General features: G+C 42.9%; 1 protein-coding gene across 2 annotated transcripts in view; it reads right to left on the minus strand.

Annotated features, from left to right (window-relative positions):
- The window catches only part of BAZ1A (bromodomain adjacent to zinc finger domain 1A), a 69,896-nt gene extending 56,798 nt beyond the window's left edge, over positions 1-13,098 (minus strand). For both annotated transcript variants that reach the window (XM_086613249.1, XM_086613248.1), the window contains exons 1-3: positions 13,079-13,098; positions 12,223-12,370; positions 4,599-4,877 (exon numbers count right to left, since the gene is read on the minus strand). In XM_086613249.1, coding sequence (XP_086469375.1) covers positions 4,599-4,877; positions 12,223-12,335 — 392 coding nt within the window. In that variant the 5' untranslated portion in view covers positions 12,336-12,370; positions 13,079-13,098. The remainder of the gene's footprint in view (positions 1-4,598; positions 4,878-12,222; positions 12,371-13,078) is intronic.
- Positions 13,099-15,966: the final 2,868 nt, after the last annotated feature.

Raw genomic sequence — 15,966 nt, forward strand, 5'->3', positions numbered from 1 at the left:
TAAAGCACTGGGACACCAGCCAAACAATTGATGAGTTAAAAAAAGAAGTTTCACTTACAGACAAGGTTGCTCTATGATTATCTGAGTTTCCTACAGCTTGGCAATGGTCAACATGAGATCAGTCAAAGCTGAGAAAGGATGTTAACCTACACCTAATGTGTGGTCAGATGCAGCAAGCTTCCTAACAGAGAACTTCATCTACTACATTCTTTAAGAGAACATAGTGTTTTAAAAATGAACTTACTTACAGAAGTAAATGGTGTCACTTGCTCACAGACATTAGGCAAGCATTCTTTTGCAGTGGTGTCATCTAGTGGTTGCATTCAATGAAAAAAGAAGATATTCGTGTTTTCTATCTGTCACATTCTGTATGATTTCTTCTTATACATTACCTTTAAGCAACCAATTTTAGTCTGCAGGTGTTTGACTTTTTAATTAATTTCCACACTAATTGTTGGACAACAACTGGCTGTCCCCCACCCTCCGTGGGGAAGGAAAGGCATTGTCACATAAGCTATTTTTAAGGGTGGGGGAGGGGGAGCTGAAGAGCTAGTACAGTTGTCCAACCTAAAACCTCAGATCTCTTCACTGCTCAAGTCTGACTGCAAGCTTATAGATCAATTAACTAATTATCGCACTGCTCACTTGTATACCCATATAAGGACAGATATTATTTCTTGTGATAGCACCCAGACTCAATACTGATGATAAATCACAACTGGTTGTTTATACACGCTTTAAATCGAATTTTTCCTCCAACAAATTAAAATTATTACAAAAAAAACACACACTGCTGACCTCAAGCAGAAAAGAACAGGTCCCACGGCTGAGTGCATTCGGCAGTAGTAAGTTTTACTTTATGCATCTGAGGCAATAACTCACTGAGGTTATTTCAGGTACACCTTCCACACCACATCGTTCCAGCTTTCAGGTAACTGATTTCAAGTGCCAAGATGTTGAAAAATGAACTTTGCAAGTTTTAAGTACCAATAATACAACACGGTACCAAGACAGCAACAAACAGACAAGTTACTGCAAGAGATGCTGCTCCTTGTGGAAAACCAAAACACCAACTAGTACGGTATGGGCCTTAAACTTTCAGTTCTGAAGCACAAATATGGGAAGCAATTTCAGTGATGTGGTCAGTTTTCCCTCTGCTTCAATAAAGTGGGAGCTAAAACATTAGCCGCTTATTTTACATCTTAACTGACCATGGTTGACATGAAATATTGCTCTAATTTTCACTCCCCCTCCCCCAACAAAATCTCAAATAATTTCCATGCCTTTTTAAATAAATTACTTACCATAAACAGCAATGTGACATTCTAACAGCACTTGTAGCATCAGCTGTTTTCAATTTCTTGGCAATTCAGACAAACTTGATTTGAGATTAAGTTTTCTGCCTATATCATATGATGTTTCTGACTGATGTCTCAAATAATAATCATGCCTTTTATGAAGGCAGGACTATGAAAATGTTGCTACACAACTCCTAGAGTTCTTTAACCGGGAATCCAAGCACTTAATGTTTTAAAGCATAGCACAGCTGACACTTTGGAGAAAAGTCAGACCCAGGTTGGCCAGAAAAGCTGGACACATAACAAACAAAAAAATCTGGCTGTTTTTAATCAATACATCATCTGAAAGAGTTAAAGAGCAAGCAGAATTATCTCCTTGTTGCTTCTACTAGATTACCAAGTTGCATGCATTATTTTCAGAGACTGCCTGAACACACCACATCATAGGACCGGGGGGGGGGGGTTCTCTTCAATTTTGTTCTGGTTGATAAGGGCTGTTAAGACACCAGACATACCAAAACAACAGGAAGACAGAGTATCTCCCCAACTCTCCAAGTTCCTCCTACCAGACCTCAGCAACAAGGCAGAAGCAGCTGAGTTCAAAACTGAGCAGCAAAACAAAAGGCTAGAAACAAGAAGAGCTTGATAAGGACATAAGACCAGAAAAGGCAACAGGACATCAGATTCTGCAACAACCAGAACACATGCGTAGATATAAGAACCACGGGTCTCGAAAAAAAAAAAAAAAAAAAAAATCTTCTTCTGCCTAGCCTCTGCACAAAGCATTTGCCCTCTCACTCTTTTTAGATCACCTGTCCATTGCTTACAGTACTATGGACTACTTCATATGCTCAAGATAAAAACATCTACAGTAAGCCAAAATGCTAACCCTTCTAGTGTTCAGATTGCCTCCCACCTACTTTGTTCAAAATCTACAAAGCTGCATCAAAGCAATCTGGCCTACAAGAATATTATGTGTGCAAAGTTAGTAGTTATAAGATATCAATACTTAAACAGCTTGAGCAAGCACTGGTTACACATGCGTTATGTTGTAGGCTTCGCATTAAACAATGCGCGGAGCTCAGATAACAAATGATGCTGCTGACGTTACATGTGCAAAAAACTTCATATATAAACGCAGTGGAATAGTTCATCACACCATGACACAAACAGGTTTTCACGATCTGCCAAATTCTGCTGGTCTCATAGGATGCTATTTCACTATAGATGGACTGTGACCATTTTTGCTAGAAAAGATCACAAAAACGTAGCTGCACATAACAAACATGCAAATCCCTCTGTTGAACAGCTGTGTTATTTACAAGTAACATGAGTTGGTATACTTAATCCCCAATGTAGTAGTCCAAAATATAGGTCAAAGTCAGCTGTTAATTGGGCAGAAGAATAACTATGCCTCACCTCGTCCCACTTTGTATTCTTTAATTATGTATCTCGAAGCACAAAAATCCCTCTGCATTACCGTGTTATTTGCACTGTTTCCTGCACTTCAGTGTTAAAGGTCTGAACTAGCTCTCTGCTATACATTTGTCTAGAACATCAGTGGCATACAATCAGCTAAAGAGAATTTCTCATGCTTCATTTTAACAGCCGCAAATTTATACTTATGTAGTTTAAAACAAACAATCTCTAGCATGTCCGTTTTTGATGGAAATAGATTTTATCTGAATCTTCGGTATTGTGAATGATATCTAGCCTACCCCAAAGGCTTAAGAAATCTAGCTTATATCCTATTAATACATTGATCTGTGTAAGTGAAACAAACAAAATTGTTAGATATTTATTCTCAACACAATTTTGAACAGCCAAGACGACTGAATTAAAGGCTGGTAAAAAACGATAAATCTATCTTCATGAAGTAGAATCGTATCACATCATCATCTCAACAGAACTTAGCTTACCATGGCTTTGCAGACTGGGACTTCACTGATTGAAACAAATAGAGCAGGGAAGACATGGAAAGTTTTTCTATTAAGCACCAACCTTATGTACATACCCATACAAATTTCTTTACAATTTATCTCCTGCAGCACATCAACAAATTTTTGTCCTACATAAGGAATTAAAAATCTGTCTTAAATAACATCTGGATCAGCCACTAATAAACCCCATACAGAAAAACTATCTTCTCTGACAACCATTTTGAACCAGCCCACTTCTATCACCAACTATACACCAGATTATGTCAAGACCTCGGGCTACCCACAGAAACCAATAGGTTGTGCCCAGTCTACTCTGCAGTGCAAGCTAGCACCTTCCTTCCAGGAGAAAAAACAAAAGACAAACTAAAAAACCCAAACAAAAAACAACAACAACAACAAAAAAAACCCAAAAACCCAAAACAACTCCACAAACAAACAGCAACAGCTGAACTCAAAGGTTTTAGCACTCATTCTGCAGGTATTTCCAAGTTAAGCATATTTAAATCTTTTCCATTTTAAACCTCAGTTAGGAGAAACTGCAAACTAATTTAGACAAAACACGCACCTCTTCTAGTCCTCTCCCAGAAGTCAGTTTAAGAAAGACTCAAGCTAGGTACGTGTTGTAGAAAAACTTATTTATACTATAGAGCATATGCACTAGTGATACGAGAAAGCATCTGAAGCTTTCCATATTTTTAATCAGTTTAAGATAACAATAAAAACATTTGCAAAATATACATTATTATAAAAGAGTCAAGCATAGCACTGAGTGGGAAAAAAACACACTAAATCCCAGACAATCACTTATTACAAACACTTTACAACTAATTCCCAACTTTTCTGAGAATCCACTTGCAATTTTCATCACTACCTAAAAAACCAAAAATGCAACTTTCATCAATTTTTTAAGCTTTCTATAGTTTGGCCATTCTGAGTACACAAAACACCCCGTGATGAATTGCATTCTGCACGATTTCATCAAAACTTTTACATGATTTTTAATTCATTCTAATTAAATATCATTCTACAAACAAACCACCTTTCTCACAAAAATACACCAAGGGACTGACATTCCTTTGCAAATCCACTACTCCAACTGAAACACTGCTGTGTCAAGACCTGACAGAGCTCTACTGCCTCCACAGCTGCTTCTAAGCTAAGGAAAGAGATCCCAAGCCCAGCAATACAACTCTACTCTTAATTAAAGCAAGTAGGACCAGTAACAGTATCACTGCCTTAAGCATCGCATCTCACTTCTGGTGTGCTTGATGGAGTTCGTTATCCTGATCTTTGGTAGCAATTTCCAGAAACATCCACACCAAACAACGAGAAATACACACTTAGTTTTAAATATACTTACCTTGCACCATTATTTCTAACTACTTCCACTGTTTCACCAACAAAATACCGGTCCTTGACATAAGCAAAGATTTCGTCACAGATCTCATGAAGTCGGGAGCGATGGGTAAGGGTGGCCAAGTAGAGAACTGGAATGATGAGTGCCTCTGGAAAACTTTGAAGATTATGTCTGGCTTTCTTCTCCGATTCCAGTGCTTCCTGATATGTGAGTCCTGGTTTACCTGTGACAGCACAGCTCCACACAAGGCTGTTGCACAGAATGGTGCGTTCAAAAAAATCACTGAAAAGAAAGGCAGGGGGGAGAGAGAGTAAGAAAACAGTTAAGTTCTGACTAACGTTTTCAATTTGCTCACTATTAATAGAGCAGCAAATTTCTTTTACAAGCCTGAAATGCAAAGGCAGCTCTACTCCTCTACAGGCTGTAGATACTCAAGGGTTATTTACCAATTTTTAGCCACGGCATGATAAATTGCTATTGTAAAACTAAGGTCTCGTGTCACCACAGACTACAGTAACAGAGCATCAAGACCTAGAAGTGCTGCAAATAAATATTCACATAAAAGAAACCTTATGCATAAGAACAATCACATCAAACGTAACAGGTATCGTATCCTCCTCACATCCCCCACATTTCCACAAATATTTGCAAGAGGAGAGCCTAAAACTGTACAAACATAAAACAACCATAAGATCACAGAAACATGTTGAAACTTGAATAAGTTTCAGGTTTTGAGTGTCCTAGCTCAAAAACGAAAAGATGAGAGGGGTAAAATTTAATGTCAAGTAGTTCTCTAAATAGTTTTTATTCCTTCATTATTTGCATTACTCTTAGAAAAAGCATTTAACTATTTTTTCCTACAGATTCTTCTCCTCCCTTGTTCCACTGGCAAATATTGATTCTCCTCCTTCCCTGTATTTCCAATTAATGCTAATATTATGTTGTTGTTATTGCTTGCTTACTAGTTATTATATTGGAATCAAGAAAGAAGAGCTTTCATTAGTCAGTATCTGTCAATTTTTGACAGGTATCAGAAAAATAGCAGCTTGTTAGAACACTTTCTAGATGAAGTAGATTACCCAGCTACAAAACCATGTTAAAACGTATCATATGCTATGGATCAGTGACTGGACAGCAGAGCAATCTTTCAATATGCCCCAGTTCAGACAATGATTTTTATTTGCCTGCCTTTAAAAATCTTAACAGACTAGTATTTATACGTATGCACAGCACAGCATGACAAAATGAGTTTTGCTTTGCCTTGTATCAGTTGATACGACAGACATACAGTACTTTCAGAACACTGCATGCTACATGAGACACCTGCACTGAGGTTTCACTCCTTTAAAAAAAAAAAAATTACACTGTGCAGTGTTCCTATTTTTAAAAGGATAGAACTGCTCAAGTCACTTCTAGTAATGGGGTTAGAGAATTGGACAGCTCTTGCAGGCTCCCTGCAAACTCAAGCTGGCAAACGTGAATCCGTTAGACTGATGCAGATGATGATGTTCACTGCAGATGGACAGATGAACCAGAACATTTTGTAAATGAAAATGGAAACTCCAGATTGAGAACAATGGAGAGTCCTGGCTCAGATAATCCTTTCTGTATGAACGTAAGATTCCTCTGAGTGAAAGAAAAAATGCTTTAAGAAGAACATCAGCTGCAAGAAGGAGAGAAGAAGAAGAGATATATTGTACGAATAATATTTAATAGCTACAACATTTCAGATTTTTATATCACCTGCATCAAATAAATATATTTGAGAGTACATGGGTCTAGCACTCATAAGTAATTAGGAATAATTTGGGTTTACTTTAAACAAGAAAAGAAGAAGAACAAGGGAGAAATAATGAGAAATTACTCTTTAATATATGAAGAACGGATGGCTGTCAATCATTCTTTGTGCGTAGGACAGAATAGCTTTTTTTTTATGTCAACCATGGTCAATCAGTATCTTTAAGATATAAAATAGTTACTTAAACATTTTAAAGAACAGGTTAGACAAAAAAAAAAATATGGGTTGTTTTTTTTTTTAAGGTGATGGAATACATAAAACATGATCTCTTCAGGTCTCTTCCTGCCCTACATTTCAATACTTCTGTATTAGATTCACAATAATTTTTAGTAGTCTTACTGACTTCAGCAGATAAAGAAACATTGACTCTAACCTTCGTGCAGCTGTGTCTCTCTACATATATTTTTGTGTCTCAATTACCAAAGAGGCTCTTGGTAATTATCTTTAGTCAGAAAAGAGAAAATCATCCTAAGCATCACTAAAAAACGTACCAGAACATACTTTTTAAAAAGAGAGAGAGCACACACACAGAGGGAGAGACTAAGGTTGATGCTGACAGTGTCCCTTTAAGAGCTGCTGTTATTCTTTGTGAAGGGACACCGGGCAGTCATTCTATTTAAAGCAACAGCATTGAACTTACAGGGGAAAAAAAAAAAAAAAAAACACAACACCGAAACACCAAAAAAAAACACAAACCAAAACAAACAAACAAACCACCCCAATAAACTTCTTTCTACAAATTTTTAATCCATGACTATTACAAGTGTAAAATTCTAAGATTACTTTAACTGAAACATATTTGAGGAAAACATGTGCCATTTGCATACAAGAGTAGTTTGTGTATCTAGTTTCATTCTCCCTCATTTCCTCTTTTGTTTTTGTGTGGATTTTTCCCCCGTAAACTTACAGGGAAGAATAAAATTGTGCAAAAAAAATTACATTCTATTTTGAAAGCATGATTTGTCTTTAGGTAGTCATTACACACAGCACATCAAAACCATCTGTGGCTCAGCCTGTTAACACAGTTTTATTGCAATGTTGTAACGATCTCAGTTTAACTTGGTTTGAGAGAAAGCAGAAAAAGTCCCAACTGTATAGCAGTGGATTTTAGTTGTAGTACTCTTTCTGTCCCTGTCTCTCCCGGGTGCACGCCAGTTATCGCACAAAGATTCACAAAGAGCAGACACAAGAGCTACCAAAGCAAGAGAAGAGCAGCAGCAGCCATACCCTTTCTCTTCACCGAAATAACACACTACATCATATTCTGCGTTCAACTTGAATTCATAAAAGCAAGTGCATCTGCTGCTACGTCACACCTGAAGCCTTATCTACATCTTCATCCAGGGTATTACAGCCTTTGGGGCTTCCTCACTGGTGCAAGATCTCTGCAACTCTTGACAACATGGAGAAGGAAGTTCATACAAAAGATGTCCATGAAGCTCACTTCTCACTCTGCCTGCGAGAAGACAAACGGGACCACAGCACCCTGCTGAAGATGTCCACATCAGCTCAACTACTTGAGGAGCAGGGACTAAAAACCGAGTTGTCTTTGTAGTAGTAATTAATGCTGACTTCTCAGCTATGTGTCTTTTATCATTTACGTTACATAGTTAGTTTTCCACGCAAGGTAAGGTAAACAGAAAAATTACTAGCAAATCATTGAGAAGTAGCTTAATACTGCTGCTTGGTAGGTGTTTGATAGGAGGCAGTTCATTAACAGAGGCCAGAAATAAATTACTTGCCAACTGTGTGCTGACTGCACTTGCAATGGATATAAAAATCCAGCCAAGAAATGACAGATGCCTTTTGCCTGAACTAACCAAGTACTCCCATTGAGTCCAAGACCCACTGTATTTTCAGTGCATTTCAAGAACATGTTTGTTTCAAATCATTTACTTCCATTCATTTTCTTGGCATATATTAAAAACAAGTTGGGGGGTGCTCTTTTTTTAAAACAGAAGAATTACGTATCTGAGAAGGCAAAATACAAGAAAGTCGTGTTAAGTAAGTGAAATTTAAGAGAGAGGAAAAAAAAAAATCTATGCAATGGCTAATTTGTAATTGTTATTTTTAATCCTGAAGACCCTATAAGCCTCTAATATATAATCTATTTAGTCTATGGTAGAAGAGTAATCATGGAGGACCAAATCTGTCATTCTGGATCACAAAAGCGTTCTTGTACTCTGCTTTGTCTCCAGAAGAGGTCAATAATACATATTACAAAACAACGCACAAAAGAAACAAACAAACAATCAAGAGACATTTATTCCTCAGCATTTACAGGTTAATTATGCATTAAAGAATATATTTCAATTTATGAATTTCTCTTCAACAAAACAGAAAAATCCACCTAACTAAGGACACTTTTAAAAGCCTTTTTAAACAGATCTCTTGACTGTAACCCAGAATTCCACAGGCCAATCTATGAAGAAGTTCCAGTAAGTTTTGAAAAGGCAAAACTGTTCTTCCCCCCGCCGTGTTTTAGAATGAGGAACATTCTTACCACTGTATCTATACTACTCATCATTTTCTTTTTCAGTCTCTCTTCACGAGCAAGACCTCCCATACTTTAATAGAAGCTTTCACCACACATCTGTATCAGCTATTAACTTTCACAGACAAGGTGTCAAAGACTGGTGGTAAAGTCCCACTGGTTTAATGCGTTTCTCACACATGCCCTGCATCTCATGCACCCCCGTACTTGCTTTTCCAGATACTGCTATGGCCCCAGAGACTCTTCCGATTGGGTTTCTCTCTCTAACCAGGAGTGCAACCATGCATGAAGACCATCAGTTCCCCCAGTTCCTGTTACTCCTGATAAATACAATCACACACTGTCACCTCACTGCACCCCCTTTTAAAGGGTTACAAAATTACATGACAGTATTTCAGATTAAAAAGGAAATACATTCTTAACGGGAAAGTCACTTTACAAAATACTAGTCTTGCCAAATTCTCCTCGCATTAGCATAATGATTTCTTTATATAGACAAGAGTAATACTAATGTTTGATTTGTACTCACCTCTACTAAAGCTGCCATGGGCATGAAAGAAGCTTTTCAACACTAAGTTTGTGCTTTTTAAAAAAAAAACAAACAAAACCACAACCAAAAAACACCCAAACAATTGCAATAACAAAAAAAATAAACAAGAAAACAACTTAAGTCTTAACTGCTTATAGTAATTAAAAGCATTAATATAGCTGACGAAGGGAGAGAATACAGATAAGTATCTATACAGCCTGCTTGTTCTAGTCACTCTAATTTTTAAATTCTCCCCTCGGAAAAGTCAAGTTGCTATGGCAAAAGTAGATTCAGAGAAGTCCGATTTAGACAATGGTTTTCTGTCATGAAACAGCTAACACAATTTTTAAAAAGTAGGCCCTTCCTATCTCTATTAATCTAATTGCCCTTGCTTAGGCAAAGAAATGGAAAATGTTGTTTTCAGAAGACATTAGCTATTTGAAGCATCACTTCGCAACCAACAGCGACAACAATCAGCATCTTTAAAACTTGCTGAAAGATGACCCTACGTTCTCCAGTAGATTATGCCACAAATTAATTACGCCACAAACATTAATCTCAATTTACTTATCTGTGCCAGGACACCTTAGTAAATAAAAAATACTAAACTTTGCAATCCGAAACACCAATTTTACCCAATCTAACAAAAAAGCCAGAAGATAATTTAAAAAAAAAAAAACACAAACCACAACAAACCCCACCCCCCAAAAAAAAAACCCACAACCCCACCCCACATATACAAAAAAATAAGCATAGCAGTTTGTCAAATACCGTATTCTAACCCCTGACCTCTGCACTAACCATCCACTGATATTTCTAGGGATCGCCTGTGTGAACACAAGCCTAAATTTATCCCTTAATTCGTGAACTTTGGTTAAATATGGAATTCAGTCTTTCATAATTTTTCTTAGTGACATCTTTGCAATGTAAATATGCCTGTCAGAGTTCTTTAAATATTCACCGAATACTTTGAGAGGAGAAAGATGTTTTAAAAGGATACTTTTCATGCCGAAATTCGAGCAAAAGTACACGTATTTGAAACATATTTCAGTGCCGTGTCAACAGGTACATGAGAGTCATCTAATTATGTGATAATAATAATTGTAACCAGAAAAGCAGCTTTCAAAATATTGGAAGCTGGGGGAGGGGGACCTACAGAAACAGGAGGTTGTCAGCTCTTGCTCGTTAGGTCCTTATACGCTCTATAATGAAACACTCCTTACAGAACTTCCAACCAAATATTCAACACCCCCCTTGTCCCCCCCAGAGTATATCATCTAGGAAACAGTAAGGCATTACCCTCCGAAGTTACCTAATCCAACTTCTTTAAAATTTTATTAGGTGAAGTGTATTTGAGTAAGAAAAACAAGTCTAAACACGAAAAAGATTTAGGTGTGCTCTATTTTCACATGCTGTAAACGAAAAGTATTCCAGATTTAATCTCATTAGTCTGCACATCTTTAAAAAATAAATAAATAAAAAGAGTTTGGATGCGGGGGCCTTTTTATGGGCAGGGATGGTGCCGGATCAGACTGAGGGTTGAAAACACATACATTTATCAGCTTTTGAATGACGTCTCGCTAAATACTTTTTGTCTATTGTTCTTACAAGCGACAAAGTAAGCGGCAAGCAAGTTCGGTACTATCCGTGCAACGCGCCTTCAACGGTTTAACGACAATTTCACAATTTCCATTGGTCTTTTTACACACGGAGAAGGAAAAAAAAAAAAAAAAAAGAAAAAAAAAAAAGGAAGGGACAGAAAGAGGGAGAAAAACCTCACTAGAAAGAGCGATCCCGAGGGGACAGCTGCGCCCGCTCGGCTTCAGGTCGGGTTCAACCTCCGGCGGTGCGGCCCGGCCGGTAAGAGCGGGCTCCGGCTGCGGGACCCGCGCCCCGCCGGACAGGTGCGGCGACCCCCGCTCCCGGGCCGCGCTCCCTCCCCGGCCGGGCGGCAGGGCCCGCCAGCCATTTCCAACCGGGTTAGCCGGCGGTTCCCCGCGGAGGCGGGGCGAGCGCGGCCCTGGGCGGCGCGGCGGCTCCGACACCCCGGCCCGGCGGAGGACCGGCAACAACGGCTTAACGGCGGCGGGAGCCCGCCAGGGAGCCGGGGCCGGCCGAGCCCAGCGGGGCTCCGCTGGCGGCGCCCCCCACCCGGCCGCTACCGCAACAATAGGGCGGCCGGTACATGCCGGGCGGGCGGCCCCGGTGCCCCAAGGCGCCGGCTGAACCCAGGCCCGGCGCGGCCCCTTCCGCGGGGCGGCCTAGCGCCGTCCGCCGCCGACACGCGGCTGCCGGCGGGGGCGGAGGGGAGGGGGAGAGCCCTTGGCCCGGCAGACGCTCGTTACCGCCCGCCGCCTCCCACACGCGCAACTTTCACTTCCCCGGCGGGGGCAGAGGGACAGGGGCGAGGGCGACACCGCGGAAGGAGCGGGGATGGGGGGGACTTGAGGGGCGGTGAGAAAGGAGCCGGCTCCCCTCCTTCCCCGCGAGGGGAGGGGGCCGTGGGATACCCCCGCCGAGGAGGGGCAGGGATTCCCCCTGCCCCGGGCAAGAGATCCGCCCTCTCCCCCCACCCCCTCGGGAGGGCACGGGCTCGGCGCCAGCCGCTTCCCCCCCTCACCTCCCCCCCACCCCGGCAGGGCTCCCCGCGGCGCTGCCGGGGAATCCCCTCCCTTCCCCGCCCGCCCAGGTGTCAGCCGTTCGGGGATTAAACCGCTCCCTGCCCGCCGCCAACGGAGGGCGGCGGGGGGGGGCAGGACGGACACACGGACGGACGCGGACACAGACACAGGGGGTTGTCTCTTACTCGTAGTTCCTGAAGATCTCGTTAGTGACCTTGCAGTAGAAAACGCGCTCGTCCGGTCGAAGGTCGGCGGGGGGCTTCTCCCTCACGAAGGGCTTTCGGTGCAGCAGCGGCATCGCCCCGCTCCGCGTTCTTCCTGCCCCAGGACCCGCTAAGGGGCAGGAGCGGGGGAAAAAGAAAAAAAAAAAAAAAATACGCGGAGTTAGCGAATGCGGGCAGCGGCGCCCCCCGGCCCGGGGAGGAGGGAGCCGGTCCGGCGTATCCCTCCCCCCGGCGGGACCGGGGAAGCAGCGAGAGAAAGCGCCGGCGGCGACGGCGGTACGACGGCCTTTTGTGCTGCCTGACACGCCGTTGCCTGCCTGGAACTGCGCGCGGAACGAGCGGCGGATCCTTCCTCCCGCCTCCGCCTCCCTCTACCTCACAATGGGGCCATGACGCCGAGCGGCGGGCGGAGGCGGCGCCCCCCTCCCCAGCCGCGCAACGTGCTCGGCTCGGGGATACCCCTGCCGCCGCCGCGCTTTGTCTCCTCCGGCTCCCCTGCCCCCGGGTCACCCCCCTTCCCCCGCCTCTGACCCACGCACGCCGGGCCGGACACCAACTTCCACTCCTCCGCCGCCTCCGCCTCCTCCTCCCCGCAAACCAAACACCCAGGAGGGGCAGCGCCGACCACTTATCTCCCTCTTTCCCTTCCTGCCGGGACGCTGCCTATTACGGGTCCTCGCCCTTCCAGCCACCCCCCCGCCTCGCCCCGGCCCGAGCTCCGCCGCCGCGGGACAGCGCGACCGCGGCGAGGGGGGCTGCCTGCCCTCCGGCCTGCCGCAGCGGGGGACTCCGAGGGACTCCCTCCCCTCCTGCCCACCTGGTGCGGCCGCAGGCTGCCCTTAGCGTTCGGCCGGTGCGAAGCGCGGTCCCCCTCGCCGCGTTTCTCCCCTTTCCTCTGCCCCCCCCCGGCTCCTGGGAAGTTTTTGATCTACTTCTTCAAGCCCTCAATCAGGAAGAGCTGCGGGGAGGAGCCTTCCCCTGCTCTCCCCTACATCTTTATTGGCCGCGCGGTGCCTTCCAGCGTGTGTCACACAGGAAGACAGCGAGCTACATTATTAATTAATGGCTGAGAGGGCGCATCCTCCATTTTTGAATTATCAACCGGAGATCTCCGGTGCGAGGGAGGGTGGGCCCAGGCCGGCTGACCGCGGCTGGGAACAGGGATTTTTCCGTGCGGCGTTGCCGGCCGGGCTGGGCTGAGCTGCGGGCAGCAGGGCACGGCACGGTAGGGTACGATACGATACGATACGATACAGCACGGAGGGGCGGCCGAGCCTGCGGTGTGCGGCGCTGCCCGCCCCCACCTCCTGCCACCGGCGTTACCGGCGCATCCGAAACCGGCGCCGAGGAGCCGCCGGGCAGCTGGGAGACCACCGGCCCTTGGGAGACCGCCAGTCGCTCGGTCCCGGAGCCATCTCCTGTCCTCGGTACCTGCCCTGCGAGCGAGGGCAGGCGCGTCTCCTGCAGGGCTCTTCCCTTCGGCTGATCCACGGCGGTTTCGGCGTTGGACAGTGCAGGTCCGGAGACGTTTCTCTCTCAGTCACAGCCCAAAATCCAAGGGGTGTACTGCCAGCAGGGCGTCCAGGGGCATAAGGAAATGTTTTGCTGAAAGTGAGATTATATAGAAATAAGATGAGCGTAGGAGTTGTACGTGGGCGTCTTAACGTTGCCTCATTTTTTTCCGGTTCACCGAAAATGTCACTACATGGTTTTACTAGTGTATTCAGTTTTCACTGCTTTTTTTCTTTTTTACACTAATGCATTTACAGTGCCATTGGTAATTAAAACTGGGGTGTTAATTTAATTGTGTTCTTAAGAGTGCTAGCCAGCTTGAAGACGTAAAAACACAGAAAGTCCACATCCATTTCATCATCGCAAGGTCCAGCGCTTATATGAACAATCTATAGAATAAATGTAGAAACTCCATAAAACTACTGAAGTGAATATCTGAAGGCTGACATCTAAATATAATGCTGTTAAATGCAAATAAAAAAACTTAAAATGCTGTTCCTGCAAATAAAGGTCCCGATCAGTTTCCTGCACCTGTGCACAAGTTTGTTTTCTTTACCTCTGCAAGTAAAGGCACCGATCAGCACTGCTGTAGCCTGTGTGACTAAAACCTAACAGAATGTTTACATCCAATCCATCAATTACTTTGTCTAAAAAGTGATCAGGTTTTAATCAAAAGCACTGAGAAATGTTAATGCTCACCTCTTCTAGTCAAATTTACAAAATATGAAGCCTGAGCTACAAAACAAGTTAACTCCGGAGTCCTACCAGCTTATTTTCATTTGCCAGCTGGCTTCACTTTCAGTTTTTAGTTACTTTCTAGAAAGGGCACAAATGCAACTTGAGTTAATGCACTTGTATCAAACATCTGGTAATTTTTAGTTAGTTTTGCATCAAAACTGTACAGTATGCCATGGTTATGACATTTTATGTTGCCAGCTCTTATGATCACAGCAAGATTTTGCAACACTTAGCTTTGTTTTGAGCTCTGGCTCTTCAGCAGATGTGATTAAATTGGAACCTCAGGTCTCCTTAAAAATAATTACATTTCTAAATCTGAAGTTGGAGAGAAAAGCTTGAATATGTGAACTCAAAAGGCTTACAAATTAGAAGAGAAAGAAAAGTTTTGAGTTTCAAATTTTTGTACATGTCATTATTTTTAAGCCAGCATCATGATATTTGGGAACTCGGCTGATTTTTTTCATGCTCAGATTATCAGCACAGCATTACTTTAGCACTAGTTGGTACCCATGAAAAATGCATGAGCTGATAGAACTGTGACATCAAAAGCAAATTCCCTTTTCCTTTTTGCTCTCTCTTGCCCTCTTTCTATTTTCTTCTCACCTTTTCCTCCTCCTCTTGTTCTTCCCCCCTCATTATTCCCTCCGTGACTTTCCAGTGAACAGATCATCACTGAGTAATAGGGTTGCACTGTGTTTTCATGTTCTGAGGATACAGAGGAGCAGTTCATTTAGTTTTCACCCCTGAATCCAGCTCTGTAGTTTAAAATCCATGAATCCAGGCTCTGATACTGCTCCCAATATGGTGAGCAGGAACTAGAACAATTTTTTATGACATCAGCTAATGTCTACTAAGTGGGCATTGAGAATTCAATGGAAATTAATTCTGAGAAATCGGAAAATGGTTACTTTCCTTCCATATTAATATTTATTGTATTTTTACACTGTGTTTAATTTTTACAATAAATTGGGGTTTTTAACACATCACTGGAAGTATAGTTTTGATTCAAGATACAAGAATGGGATTATTGATGACATTCAGTGGGACTGTTGATGAGGATCTTGCTACAAAGTGGCAAAAAAGAAGCTGCTTTTTTTTCAAAAGATGACTTACACACTAACAACCCTACTAAACGGAGTTCCCTAGCCAGGGAGGTTGCAGTTCTCATTCATAGAACTTTAAAAATAATTGTATTTGGAACATAAAATCTTATAAAACCCTTGGTCTCTATGCTTTACAAGTAGAACAATTTCCTTGGGACAATGTTGGCCCAGGCTCGAGGCAGCCCCCGGCTGCTCCTTGAAAGCTCCCCACAATTTGCAATTTTTTTGTTTCTTTCACTTGCTCCCTGCTTTATCACAGATTTCTTTCCTTGTCCTATTCTATTTCTTCCTGCCTCTAAACCACCAAAAACTGTTCTAGACAAAGATACTCCAAAATATCTATTCAGATACT

This window comes from Tauraco erythrolophus, chromosome 6 (genome assembly GCF_009769465.1).
Source record: "Tauraco erythrolophus isolate bTauEry1 chromosome 6, bTauEry1.pri, whole genome shotgun sequence".
NCBI classification, from domain to species: Eukaryota; Metazoa; Chordata; class Aves; order Musophagiformes; family Musophagidae; genus Tauraco; species Tauraco erythrolophus.